The sequence below is a fragment of the Mobula hypostoma genome, chromosome 1 (assembly GCF_963921235.1).
Source record: "Mobula hypostoma chromosome 1, sMobHyp1.1, whole genome shotgun sequence".
Classification (NCBI taxonomy): domain Eukaryota; kingdom Metazoa; phylum Chordata; class Chondrichthyes; order Myliobatiformes; family Myliobatidae; genus Mobula; species Mobula hypostoma.
In genome coordinates this window covers 248782748-248797349 of record NC_086097.1, presented here as the reverse complement: position 1 = coordinate 248797349, position 14602 = coordinate 248782748, and the positions used below count along the sequence as shown (strand labels likewise).

Sequence of the window (14602 nt, the reverse complement as noted above, 5' to 3'; positions counted from 1 at the left end):
CAAACACGAGAAAATCTGCAGATGCTAGAAATTCAAGCCACACATAAAAATTGCTGGTGAATGCAGCAGGCCAGGCAGCATCTATAAGAAGAGGTACAGTCGACGTTTTGGGCTGAGACCCTTCGTCAGGACTAACTGAAAGAAGAGATAGTAAGAGATTTGAAAGCGGGAGGGGGAAGGGGAGATCCGAAATGATAGGAGAAGACGGGAGGGGGAGGGATGGAGCTAAGAGCTGGAAGGTTGATTGGCAAAAGGGATACAAGGCTGGAGAACAGAGAGGATCATGGGATGGGAGGCCTAGGGAGAAAGAAAGGGGAGGTGAGCTCAGAGGATGGCAAGGAGTCATAGTGAGAGGGACAGAGGGAGAAAAAAAGAGAGAAAAAAAAACAAACAAAATAAATAAATACGTGATGGGGTACGAAGGGGAGATGGGGCATTAACGGAAGTTAGAGAAGTCAATGTTCATGCCATCAGGTTGGAGGCTACCCAGACGGAATACAAGGTGTTGTTCCTCCAACCTGAGTGTGGCTTCATCTTGACAGTAGAGAAGGCCGTGGATAGACATATGGAATTTGAGATGTTTCTCTTCCATGTTGAGAGTGGCCTCATCAAGGCAGCAGAGGAGATCATGCATTGGGGTTGGAGTTGAAAACAGAAATGAGGTCTCTAGAACACAGCAGTATAAACACAGGTGATGGCAGTCAGCTCTGTTAAAGATTAGATTAGATTAGATTAGATTATGAGGACACTCAGTCCTCGTTTATTGTCATTTAGAAATGCATGCATTAAGAAATGATACAATGTTCCTCCAGAGTGATATCACAAAAAAAAGGACAAACCAAAGACTAACACTGACAAGACCAGTGTTTCTTTCTTTCTCACACGTACATCGAAACATACAGTAAAATGCATTGTTTGCATCAACGACATGTGTTGGACATGTGTCAGAGGCAGCCCAGTTCCAACGCCAAAATAGCATGCCTTCGAGTTACTGACCCTAGCCTGTACGTCTCTGGAATGTGGGAGGAAAGAGGAGCATCTGGAGGAAATCCATGCAGTTACAGGAGAGAGTGGACAAACTCTACTGTTTCCAAGAGAAATCAAACCCAGGCTCAGTCAGCACAATGCAGGGTGCATCCGGGGACTGTGAATAGCGGGACAGTCTAGAACCAGAGGACACAACGCAAGTCCCTTTCAAACAGAGCTAAGGAGGAATTTCTTTCGCTAGAGGGTGGTGAATTTGTGGAATTCATTGCCTGAGGGGGCCAAGTCATTGGGTATATTTAAAGCTGAGGTTGATAGGTTCCTGATTAGTAAGAGCATCAACGGTCACAGAGAGAAGACAGAAGGAGTTGAAAGGGAAAAATAATCAGCCATGATGGAAAGGTGAACTTGACTTGATGGGCCAAATGACCTAATTCTGCTCCTATGTCACTATCAGAACCAGGTTTAACACCACTGGCATATAAGACCACAAGACCATAAGACATGAGCAGAATTAGGCCATCTGGCCCATCGAGTCGGTTCCGATATTCAATCATGGCTGATCCTTTTTTATCCCCCTCCTTAACTCCAGTTCCCAGCCTTCTCCCTGTAACCTTTGATGCCATGTCCAATCAAGAACCTATCAATCTCTGCCTTAAATACACCCAACGACCTGGCCTCCACAGCTGCATGTGGCAACAAATTCCACAAATTCACCATCCTTTGGCTAAAGAAATTTCTCCTCATCTCTGTTTTGAAAGGGCGCCCCTCTATCCTGAGGGTGTGCCCTCTTCTCCTAGACTTTCCCACCATGGGGAATATCCTTTCCACATCTACTCTGTCCAGGCTTTTCAACATTCGAAAGGTTTCAATGAGATCCCCCCTCATCCTGCTGACTTCCAGTGAGTACAGACCCAGAGCCATCAAATGTTCCTCGTATGATAACCCTTTCAATCCTGGAATCATCCTTGTGAACCTCCTCTGGACCCTTTCCAATGCCAGCATATTTTTTCTAAGATGAAGAGCCCAAAACTGTTCACAATATTCAAGGTGAGGCCTTACCAATGCCTTATAAAGCCTCAGGTCGTATTCTAGACCTCTTGAAATGAATGCTAACATGGCATTTGCCTTCCTCACCACTGACTCAACCTGCAAGTTAACCTACAGGGTGTTCTGCACAAGGATTCCAAAGTCCCTCTGCATCTCAGATTCCTAGATTTTCTCCTCGTTTAGAAAATTGTCCGCACATTTATTTCTTCTACCAAAGTGCATGACCATGCATTTTCCAACATTGTATTTCACTTGCCACTCTCTTGCCCATTCTACTAATCTGTCTATGTCCTTCTGCATCCTACCTATTTCCTCAACACTACCTACCCCTCCACCAATCTTTGTATCATCTGCAAACATGGCAACAAGGTCACCAGTAGTCCCAACACCAACCCCTGCGAACACCACTAGTCAATGGCAACCAACCAGAAAAGGATCTCTTTATTCCCACTCACTGCCTCCTACTAATCAGCCAATGCTCTAATCATGTTAGTAACTTTCCTATAATACCATGGGCTCTTAACTTGGTAAGCAACCTCATATGTGGCACCTTGTCAAAGGCCTTCTGAAAGTCCAAATATACAACATCCACTGCATCCCCTTTATCTATCCTACTTGTAATCTCCTCAAAGAATTTCAACAGGTTCATCAGGCAGGATTTTCCCTGAAGGAAACCATGCTGACTTTGTACTACCTTGTCCTGTGTCACCAAATACTCCATCACCTCATCCTTAACAATTGACTCTAACATCTTCCCAACCACTGAGGTCAGGCTACCTGGTCTAAAATTTTCTTTCCTCTGCCTTCCTCCTTTCTTAAAGAGTGGGGTGATACCTGTATTTGCAATTTTCCAGTCCAATGATTTTTGAAAGATCATTTCTAATGCCACCACAATCTCTAACACTATCTCTTTCAGAACCCTAGGGTGCAGTTCATCTGGTCCAGGTGACTCATGTACCTTTAGGTCTTTCAGCTTTTTGAGCACCTTCTCCCTTGTAACAGTAACTGCACCCACTTCTCTTCCCTCACACACTACAACTATGTTGTGAAATTTGTTGTTTTGCAGCAGCAGTACACTGCAATACATAATTTTACAAAATGATATATAAATTACAATTAAGAAATATATATGTACATAGTGTATTCTGGTTAATTGGGACACATTGGGAGCAGTACATTTTGGCCCAATTACGCAGCTGCCCCAATTAACTGGTTTCATGGAAATAGTTTTAAAAGTATAAGAAAGACAACATACTGTTTAAATAAGTAACAAGTATTTAAACAAAATTCAGAACAAATTAGAACACTATCAATACTACCACAGTACTATAAAATTCCTGCTTTTTGACCACAAACACACAAAACTGACATTTTTAAAACCTGTTCAGTCTAAGCACAGTGTAGTGCCTAAAACAAGTGTTCATGACTAACCATTAGACCATAGGATATAGGAACAGCATTAGGCCATTCAGCCCATCGAGTATTTTCTGCCATTCCATCATGGCTGATCCCAGATTCCACTCCACCCCATACACCTGCCTTCTCACCATATCTTTTGATGCCCCGACAGATCAGGAAACAATCAACTTCTGCCTTAAATATATCCACGGAATTGGCCTCCACCGCAGTCTGTGGCAGAGCATTCCACAGATTTACTACTCTCTGGCGAAAAAAAAATTCCTCCTTACCTCTGTTCTAAAGGGTCACCCCTCAATTTGGAGGCTGTGTCCTCTAGTTCTGGATACCCTCAACATAGGAAACATCTTCTTCATATCCACCCTATCTAGTACTTTCAATATTCAGTAGGTTTCAATGAGATCCCCACACATTCTTCTTTCCAAATTGCCTCAGTGCTTGGATTGATCCAACTTCGCTCCCGTTTAGATCGACGGGCCCCAAAACTCCTCCGTTCCAACTTTCCTCCGACTCCTTTGCTCCAACTGCATCTTGCACATGCCTCAACGTCACCCTGACCACTTCTCCTTGAACGTACCACCTTCTGACCCTTGTATCGCACTGGCGCCCCTTGACCCTCAAGTCAGCCTCATCTTCACTTGCCTCTTCATTGTTTGGGGTGATAGTTTACCACAATATTATTAGCTTAAGTACTAAATTAAATAAGTGGTGTCTTAAGGTCTGTTGCATTGCTATGGAAGCCAACTAGATGCCCAGTGTCCCTGAATGGATCTAATTTCAGAACCCGTCATACGTTCTCTTCCTACATGGTAGTGTAGTGGGTAGCATAACACTGTTACAGCACCAGCGACCCAGCTCCAATTCCCATCACTGTCTGTGAGGAGTTTGTAAGACCTCTCTGTGACTGCTGAGGTTTCCTCCGGGTGCTGCTGTTTCTTCCCACAGTCCAAGACGTACCATTTGGTAGGTTAGTTGGTCACATCAGTGTAATTGGGTAGCACGGGCTCATTGGGCCTGTTACCGAGCTGTATCTCTAAATAAAAATATAGTAGGCAACAAGAGCATGAATGACTTCCCTTGTGGAAAAATCTCTCCAATTACACTAATGTGGCAATAAAAACTGACCGCTCCCCATCAGCCTGAGTGGCAGTCCTTGCATCATCATCATCATCATGTGCTCTGTTGTGTGACCTGGGCAATCATGGTGACCGTGATTGTTCTTGGCAAACTTTCTACAGAAGTAGTTTGCCATTGCCTTCTTCTGGGCAGTATCTTTACAAGATGGGTGACCCCAGCGATAATCAACTCTTCGGAGATTTTCTGCCTGCCGTCAGAGGTTGCATAACCTGGACTTGAGATGTGCAGCAATTGCTCACATGACCATCCACCACCTGATCCCATGGCTTCACGTGACCCTGATCAGGTGCTACACCTTGCCCAAGGGTGAGCTGCAGGCCAGTGGAAGGAAGGCGCACATTACACGTCCTTGTGTACCGATCAGATAACATAAAAGCCACATTTTGCCACTAATGTATTTTGCATAATCACATTACAATGCAAAATTCAGAACTCATACAGTTATCTTATTCACAAAACAATTCAAAGTAAATTTATTATCAAAACACATACATGTCACCATATACCATCCTAAGATTCATTTTCTTGCGGGCATACTCAGTAAATCCATAATAGAATAATAACCATAACGGTATCAATGAAAGACCGCAGCAACTTTGGCACTCAACCAATGTGGAAAAATCAATGCGCAAATACAAAAATAATAATAATTAAATAAACAATCAGGAATTAAAGCAAGGGCCACCCTAGTTGTAAAGTTAAGGCCAAAGTAAATATAATTTCATCCTGGGGTCAGCAGTGGATAAGTTTCCTACTTAAGCATCCTCAAGTTTTGCCTTCAAGGTTAAAGTTCAAAGTACATATATGTCCCTGTATACAACCCCGAGATTCATTTTCTTGCAGACATTCACAGTAAAACAGAAATACAATCGAATCAATGAAAAACTACGAAGACTGACAAACAACTAATGTGCAAAAGATGACAAACAGTGCAAATAATAAAGAAATAATATCGAGAACGCGTTGTAGAGTCTTTGAAAGTGAATCTGCAGGTAGTCAAATCTGCTCAGATTATTAAGTTATCAATAATTCAGACAAAAATAAGAATTTTCCTTCAATTTTTTTTGTGAATGGAGGCAATTCACAACAGTTAACCCTTTCTTTTTACGAAAATAACCCTTTCCTTTCATTGACAAGGATGCAAGTTCTCACACAAAGCGCGTTCCAACCACCGGAGCGCCACAGTGTGTCAACAGCTTCCACTGGTTTCCATAACATTAACACCAGTGACTTGCCAAGGATGTGGGGCAGCAGTGAACACAAACCGTTAACAACCCAGAGCAACACACACAAAATGCTGAAGGAACTCTGCAGGTCGGGCAGCATCGATGAAAATGAATAGACGGTAATGTTTCCGTCTGAGAAGTTTCCTCAGGACTGGAAAGGAGGGTGGGGGGTGGGAGAGGCCAGAATAAAAAGGGTGGGGAGAAGGGGAAGCAGGATAGCTAGGTGAGAGGCGAAGCCAGGTGGGTGGGAAAGGTAAAGGGCTGGAGAGGCAGGAATCTGATAGGAGAGGAGAGTGGACTATAGCAGAAAGGGAAGGAGGAGGGACACCGGGGGAGGCGATAGGCAGGTGAGGAGAAGAGGTAAGGAGGCCAGAGTGGGGAATTGAAGAAGAGCAAAGGGGGAGGATGAGGGAGGAGGATGAGGGAGGATGCACTGCGGACGGTCCGAGGCTCCTCTCTGCCACATACCGCAGGAAAGCATTTAAAGGAGACATATTTTCCATGTCCTCATTCAACCCCCGCCCCTCCCAAGTACAAACGCCCCTTTTACACAAATCCAAAATCGGAACGTTGCTGAAGTGAAACTGCTGATAAAGTCAACGCTCATTCCGATCAGCAAAACACTTCTAATCACCAAAGTTAACTGTAGATGCATAAGCGCTTCTCTCATGCACAGTAAAGCGAATGCCTTATAAAGCTGCAATATTGTCGATCGTTTCTGTGACTGTGGGGACAGGCGCTGAAACCTGCCCGGCTCTCCCATCTCTCTCCCACCCGGCCGTGCTTACCTTTCAGCTCCTGGGCGGCAGCGGTCCCTCCGTTCAGCCAGAGCAGCAGCAGCAGGCGGGTCAGGGTGGTCTTGGGGAACCTGCCGCAGCCGGACAGGGAATGGGAGGGGGAAGAACCGGAGAACAAAATCAGCAACAGACAGGCATTAAACGAGCAAAGAGGGTGGCTGGGGGGACAGGGGAGTCTCTCACCCTACCTGTGTCCCATGACCGCTATTCACTAGCGGATCCCGGTGACGGCCGCAAAGAAGGGGAACTGGGGGCAGCCCGTCCCAGCCGCCGCGGTGAGTCACAAAGACTGCAGCCCGAGAGCCGCAATTCCTCCAATTCGCATCCACTGTAATCCGAGCCACAGCGTACGCGGGGGCAAGGACCCCTCCCGATGTCCCGGCCCTCCCTCTCCATCCTCCTATTTACATAGCGGAGAGCTGGGAGATCCCTCCTCCCAGCCTGACCCTCTTCGCCCGGTCTGAGGCTCTGCCCGCTCTAAACTAACCTGAAACTCTGGTTGGAAACATTTATCACAATGAGCACCAAAACTGCTCTAAAGTCAAAACCCAGTGCAATAGTGGAAGACAGATACCCAATGAATCTACGTTCAACATTGACAGCGGCGGGGGAGGTCAGCAGCACCTCCAGGTCCCCGGGTGTCAACAGCCCCGAGGATCTATCCTGGGCGATGCTGAAGAAGGCACGACATCGGCTCTACTTGATTTGTTATGTCACTAGACTCTTGAGAGTTGTAGAAATGTATACAGGAGAGCATCCTGACTGGTGATGGTCGCAAGAGGCTCAGTCAGCTCCCGCAGGCAGCGGGATTAGTGTAACGCTATTACAGCACCAGCAATCCCGATTCACATCTGCCGCTGTTCTAAAGGAGTTCGTGCGTTCTCCTTGTGTCCGAGCGCATTTCCTCCGGGTGCTCCGGTTTCCAAGCTTCAGCAGTTTGAAGTATCCATACATTATGCAACTTTGAGATTCGTCTGCTTACCGGCAACCACAAAACAAGAAACCCATAAACTAGACTGACAAAACCCCAATGAGCAGAGAGCGGGAAAAAAACAAATTGTGCAAACAATTAAAGCAAATAGCATTCAGAACGAAAGTGAGTCCTCAGACACAGAGCCCGGACAGCCGAGCAGGCACAATCCAAGGGGATACGAGTTCGGGGTAATAACTTGTGGGCATTTCAAAGGAGTCGGAAGCAGCACCCTGATGGTCAGAAAGTGAAGGGGGATGAACCCTGATGGTCCGAGTGTAGGGCACAGCACCCCGATGTTCAGGAGTGTAGGGGACAGCACCCTGATGGTCAGAGTGTAGGGGAAGCACCCTGATGGTCCGGAGTGTAGGAGACAGCACCCTGATGGTCAGAGTGTAGGGGGAAGCACCCTGATGGTCCGAGTGTAGGGGAAGCACCCTGATGGTCCGGAGTGTAGGGGACAGCACCCTGATGGTCAGGAGTGTAGGGGATGAACCCTGATGGTCTGGAGTGTAGGGGACAGCACCCTGATGGTCAGAGTGTAGGGGGAAGCACCCTGATGGTCAGACTGTAGGGGAAAGCACCCTGATGTTCAGGAGGGTAGAGGATGAACCCTGATGGTCTGGAGTGTAGGGGACAGCACCCTGATGGTCAGAGTGTAGGGGACAGCACCCTGATGGTCCGGAGTGTAGGGGAAGCACCCTGATGGTCAGGAGTGTAAGGGGAAGCATCCTGATGGTCAGAGTGTAGGGGACAGCACCCTGATGGTCAGAGTGTAGGGGGAAGCACCCTGATGGTCAGAGTGTAGGGGACAGCACCCTGATGGTCAGAGTGTAGGGGGAAGCACCCTGATGGTCAGAGTGTAGGGGATGAACCCTGATGGTCAGAGTGTAAGGGGAAGCACCCTGATGGTCCGGAGTGTAGGGGACAGCACCCTGATGGTCAGAGTGTAGGGGGAAGCACCCTGATGGTCAGGAGTGTAGGGGGAAGCACCCTGATGGTCAGAGTGTAAGGGGAAGCACCCTAATGGTCAGAGTGTAGGGGAAGCACCCTGATGGTCCGGAGTGTAGGGGACAGCACCCTGATGGTCAGAGTGTAGGGGGAAGCACCCTGATGGTCCGAGTGTAGGGGAAGCACCCTGATGGTCCGGAGTGTAGGGGACAGCACCCTGATGGTCAGAGTGTAGGGGAAGCACCCTGATGGTCTGGAGTGTAGGGGACAGCACCCTGATGGTCAGACTGCAGGGGACAGCACCCTGATGTTCAGGAGTGTTGGGGATGAACCCTGATGGTCTGGAGTGTAGGGGACAGCACCCTGATGGTCAGAGTGTAGGGGGAAGCACCCTGATGGTCAGAGTGTAGGGGACAGCACCCTGATGGTCAGAGTGTAGGGCACAGCACCCTGATGTTCAGGAGTGTAGGGGACAGCACCCTGCTGGTCAGGAGTGTAGGGGACAGCACCCTGATGGTCAGAGTGTAGGGGACAGCACCCTGATGTTCAGGAGTGTAGGGGACAGTACCCTGATGGTCAGAGTGTAGGGGACAGCACTCTGATGGTCAGGAGTGTAGGGGACAGCACCCTGATGGTCAGAGTGTAGGGGAAGCACCTTGATGGTCAGGAGTGTAAGGGGAAGCACCCTGATGGTCAGACTGTAGGGGACAGCACCCTGATGTTCAGGAGTGTAGGGGACAGCACCCTGATGGTCAGGAGTGTAGGGGACAGCACCCTGATGGTCAGAGTGTAGGGGAAGCACCCTGATGGTCCGAAGTGTAGGGGACAGCACCCTGATGTTCAGAGTGTAGGGGAAGCACCCTGATGGTCAGGAGTGTAGGGGACAGCACCCTGATGGTCAGAGTGTAGTGGACAGCACCCTGATGGTCCGGAGTGTAGGGGGAAGCTCCCTGATGGTCAGACAGTAGGGGACAGCACCCTGATGTTCAGGAGTGTAGGGGATGAACCCTGATGGTCTGGAGTGTAGGGGAAGCACCCTGATGGTCAGGAGTGTAGGGGGAAGCACCCTGATGGTCAGAGTGTAGGGGGAAGCACCCTGATGGTCCGGAGTGTAGGGGACAGCACCCTGATGGTCAGAGTGTAGGGGACAGCACCCTGATGGTCAGGAGTGTAGGGGGTAGCACCCTGATGGTCAGAGTGTAGGGCACAGCACCCTGATGTTCAGGAGTGTAGGGGACAGCACCCTGATGGTCAGAGTGTAGGGGGAAGCACCTTGATGGTCAGGAGTGTAAGGGGAAGCACCCTGATGGTCAGACTGTAGGGGACAGCACCCTGATGTTCAGGAGTGTAGGGGACAGCACCCTGATGGTCAGGAGTGTAGGGGACAGCACCCTGATGGTCAGAGTGTAGGGGAAGCACCCTGATGGTCCGAAGTGTAGGGGACAGCACCCTGATGGTCAGAGTGTAGTGGACAGCACCCTGATGGTCCGGTGTGTAGGGGGAAGCTCCCTGATGGTCAGACAGTAGGTGACAGCACCCTGATGTTCAGGAGTGTAGGGGATGAACCCTGATGGTCTGGAGTGTAGGGGAAGCACCCTGATGGTCAGGAGTGTAGGGGGAAGCACCCTGATGGTCAGAGTGTAGGGGGAAGCACCCTGATGGTCCGGAGTGTAGGGGACAGCACCCTGATGGTCAGAGTGTAGGGGGAAGCACCCTGATGGTCCGGAGTGTAGGGGACAGCACCCTGATGGTCAGAGTGTAGGGGGAAGCACCCTGATGGTCCGGAGTGTAGGGGACAGCACCCTGATGGTCAGAGTGTAGTGGACAGCACACTGATCATCTAGATTATAAGAGGCAGAACCCTGATGGTCAGAGTGTAGTAAACAGCACACTGATGGCCTAGGCTGTGTTACGCAGCACCCTTATGGTCAAGAGAGTAGGAGGAAGCACCCTGATGGTGAAGACATCAGGAGCAGCACACTGGTGGTCAAGTGTGCAGGAAGCACTGTAGAGTTAAAGAAAGCACACTATTTGTCTTTAAGTACTGGCCACCTTTAAAGTGTTTGAAAGGAACTACCAACAGAACTATTGGGAAAGTTCACTCAGTGGACAAGCATCACATACAAGATACCGTAGGATCTCATCAGGTCAGGCAGCATCTATAGAAAGAGTACAGTGGATGTTTCAGTCCAAGACCCTCCAGCAGGACTGGAAGAAAAGGTGAGAGGTTAGAGCAGGCAGGTGTGGGGTGGGAAGGAAGAAGGGCGAGGTCGTTGTGATCGGTGAAACAGGGAGAGGGGGAGTGCTGAACTGACGAGCTGGGAAGCTGATGGCTGAAAGAGATAAAGGGTTCAAGTAGGGGGAATCTGAGAGGAGAGGATGGAAGACCGTGCAAGAACGTGAAAGGAGAGATGCACCAGAGGGAGATGATGTGCAGGTAAGGAGATAAGGTGAGAGAAGGAAACAGGAATGGGGAACGGTGAAGGGTGGGGGGCAATTATTTTAAAATAATGATTTCCATTGGGGGCTTCTATGTGTCCTAAGGGGGCATTAGGGGAAATAGATGTTGTTGAGGGCATTCAAGATTCTTGGGGGGACAGTAAGCAGCACCGTAAGTTGAGGCATGAGACCTGACTGACTGTTAGTAGAGAGGGCTCTTCCAAAAGAAAGATGAGACACTGGAGTCAGGAAGACAGGCTTTTACTGCCACAACTTCAACCAGATATTTCAACTCTTGCTAAAAACCATCAAGCTCGAGGATCACATTGATATTGAAGCTGCTGTGCAGCGCACAGATGCCGTGTAAGCTCGGCTTAAAGACAAATGAAAATTTAAAGCAGGATCTTTTTTCTCAGGTTGGCATATGGTAGGCATGTTTTTACAGTATGGGGGTGCCGGGGAAATACATTGTGCCCAAGAGGTGCATTGGCAAGTATGAAGGTGCTTTAAGGGACGTTGGACTGCAAAAGGTTGGGAAATACTGCTTTAAAACTTATTTAATAACTAATAATAAACTCATTTCTATTTTAGGCTGTGAATGGTCTTGGTTTCATGTATCACCTGCCACCTTGCACTCCTTCCTCTGCTCCCTCACCTTCCTGCTCTAACTTCTCATCTTTTTTTAACCAGTCCTGATGAAGGGTCTCAGCCCAAAACGTCAACTGTACTTTTTTCCGTATATACTGCCTGGCCCGCTGAGTTCCTCCAGCATTTTGTGTGTGTTGCTTGGATTTCCAATATCTATAGGTTTTCTCGTCTTTGTGACACTCATTGGCCACATTACCAGGGACCTCTTGTACCCAATATAGTGGCCATTGAGTGTATGTCCAGCGTCTCCTGCTGCTGTAGACCATCCAGTTAGAGGTTCGATGTGTTATGCATTCAGAGATGCCCTCCTGCACATCACTTGTAATGAATTCCTGTTCCACCATCCTCGATAGCAGGGGTTCCCAACTGGACTCCATGGACCTCTTGGTTAATGGTAGGGGTCCATGGCATTAAAAAAAATGTTGGGAACCCATGGTCGAGAGACTGTTGTGCGTGAAAATCACAGGAAATCTGCTCTCTGAGAGTAGGTCAGCACAACATTGTGGGCTGAAGGACCTGTACTGTGCTGTAATGTTCTCAGTTCTATGCTGGACCAGCTTTCATTTCAGTTGGGGCCCATCTTGCTTTGGAATCGTCCCCTAATCTAGTTTTTGTCCTTGTTGTGGTCCTGATGGGGGCACAGGTCAGCTGTGACATCATGGTCCTTCAAGCATGAAGCATGTTTTATTCTGCAAAATAAGAGGCCAAAAACTCTGTCATGGGATGATTGTTCTATCCACAATTTCCTCACCCAGAAACTTCCAATAACAGAATACTTACTAACTTACTTATTGCCTGTTATGTTGCTGGTGTTTGGGGCAGCAATGAAGGTCCTCCATCTCTGGCAGTGTTCAGAGCTTCGTTCATCGTGTAAGTAGTTTCCTCTCCGTTTTCACTACTGTCAGTCATGCAGGTCAGGGTAGAGACTCAGGAAAACAGTCACACTCAAATATAGACAACAGGAATTCTGCAGATGCTGGAAATTCAAGCAACACACATCAAAGTTGCTGGTGAATGCAGCAGGCCAGGCAGCATCTCTAGGAAGAGGTACAGTCGACATTTCAGGCCGAGACCCTTCGTCAGGACTCGGCCTGAAACGTCAACTGTACCTCTTCCTAGAGATGCTGCCTGGCCTGCTGCGTTCACCAGCAACTTTGATGTATGACACTCAAATGTAGAATGTAGAATATAAAACAAAGCCATTTTTACAGTACATTACAGGCCATTCGGCCCACAATGTTGTGCCATCCATGTAACCTATTCTAGAAACTGTCTAGAATTTCCCTACTGCATAGCCCTCTATTTTTCTGAGCCACACGTACTAATCTAAGAGACCCTTAAAAGACCCTGTTGTATCCATCTCCACCACCATTGCTAGCAGTGCATTCCACACACCCACCACTCTCTGTGTGAAAAACAGACAAAAGAAGATAAGAAATAGGAGCAGGAGTCAGCCATCTGGCCCGTTGAGCCTGCTCCACCATTCAGTAAGATCATGGCTGATCTGGCCATGAACTCATCTCCACCTACCAGCCTTTTCCCCATAATTCCCCTACTGTGCAAAATTCTATCCAACCTTGTCTTAAATATATTTACAGAGGTAGCCTCCACTGCTTCATTGGGCAGAGAATTCCACAGATTCACCACTCTATGGGAAAAGTCCCCTAGTTCTAGTCTCACCAACCAGTGGAAGAAACTTTCTTGCCTCTATCATAACTATCCCTTGCATAATTTTATATGCTTCTATAAGATCTCCTCTCAATCTTCTGAATTCCAGCGAGTACAGTCCCAGGCAACTCAATCTCTCCTCATGGTCTAACCCCCTCATCTCTGGAATGAACCTGGTGAACCTCCTCTGCGCTGCCTCCAAAGCCAGTATATCCTTCCTCAAGTAAGGAGACCAGAACTGCACACAGTACTCCAGTCGCAGCATATCCTCCCTGCTCTTAAACTCAATCCCTCTAGCAATGAAAGCCAACATCCCATTTGCCCTCTTGATAGCCTGTTGCACCTGCAAACTAATCTTTTGTGATTCATGCACAAGCACCCCCAACTCCGTCTGCAAAACAGCATTCTGCAGTCTTTAGCCATTTAAATAATAATCTGCTCTTCCATTTGTCCTTCCAAAGTGGATGACCTCACATTTACCAACATTGTACTGCATCTGCCAGACCCTTGCCCACTCAGTTAATCTGTCTATATTTCTCTGTATCTTCTGCACAATTTGCTTTTCCACTCAATTTAGTGTCATCAGCAAACTCAGATACATTACACTTGGTCCCCTCTTCCAGATCGTTAATGTATATTGTGAACAGTTGCGAGCCCAGCACCGACCCCTGTGGCACATCGCTCATCACTGATTGGCACCACTGTATCCCCACTCTCTGTTTTCTATTAGTTAGCCAATTCTCTATCCCTGCTAACACATCTCCCCCAACTCTACGCATTCTTATCTTATGGATAAGTCTTTTATGCAGCACCTTATCAAACACCTTCTGGAAATCCCAGTAAATAACGTCTATCTGTTCCCCTCTATTCGCTGTGCTCATTATATCCTCAAAGAACTCCAGTAGGTTTGTCAAACAGGACCTGCCTTTGCTGAATCCATGCTGTGTCTGCCTGATGGATCCATTTCTTTCCAGATGCCTTGCTATTTCTTCTTTAATGATAGCTTCTGTCACAATGGGGGGCATTGGGAACGGACCCAAATGCAAGACACAGACACCGAAGTACTAGGAACAGGACTTGACTAGAGTAGGGATGTGACAGGATACAGTCAAGGAGCAGAGACAAGAACGCAGACTTGGGCTAGGACATGGACTAGACATAGGGAACCCGGACAAGGAACTATGAACTAGGAGCCTGGGCTGGGACTCCGAGCCAGAGACTGGACAAGGACCCAGGACCTGGGTCTTGCCTCGGCCTCAAACCCCAGAACCAGGCCAGGACATGACATGGCTACAGGACAGGACGTGCCTGGGGTC

At 48.0% G+C, this 14602-nt stretch overlaps 1 protein-coding gene across 1 annotated transcript in view; it reads right to left on the bottom strand.

Moving 5' to 3' along the window:
• Positions 1-6978, bottom strand: part of LOC134356188 (collagen alpha-1(XV) chain-like) — a 342799-nt gene extending 335821 nt beyond the window's left edge. The window contains exons 1-2 of the mRNA XM_063066926.1: positions 6799-6978; positions 6602-6681 (exon numbers count right to left, since the gene is read on the bottom strand). Coding sequence (XP_062922996.1) covers positions 6602-6681; positions 6799-6809 — 91 coding nt within the window. The 5' untranslated portion in view covers positions 6810-6978. The remainder of the gene's footprint in view (positions 1-6601; positions 6682-6798) is intronic.
• Positions 6979-14602: the final 7624 nt, after the last annotated feature.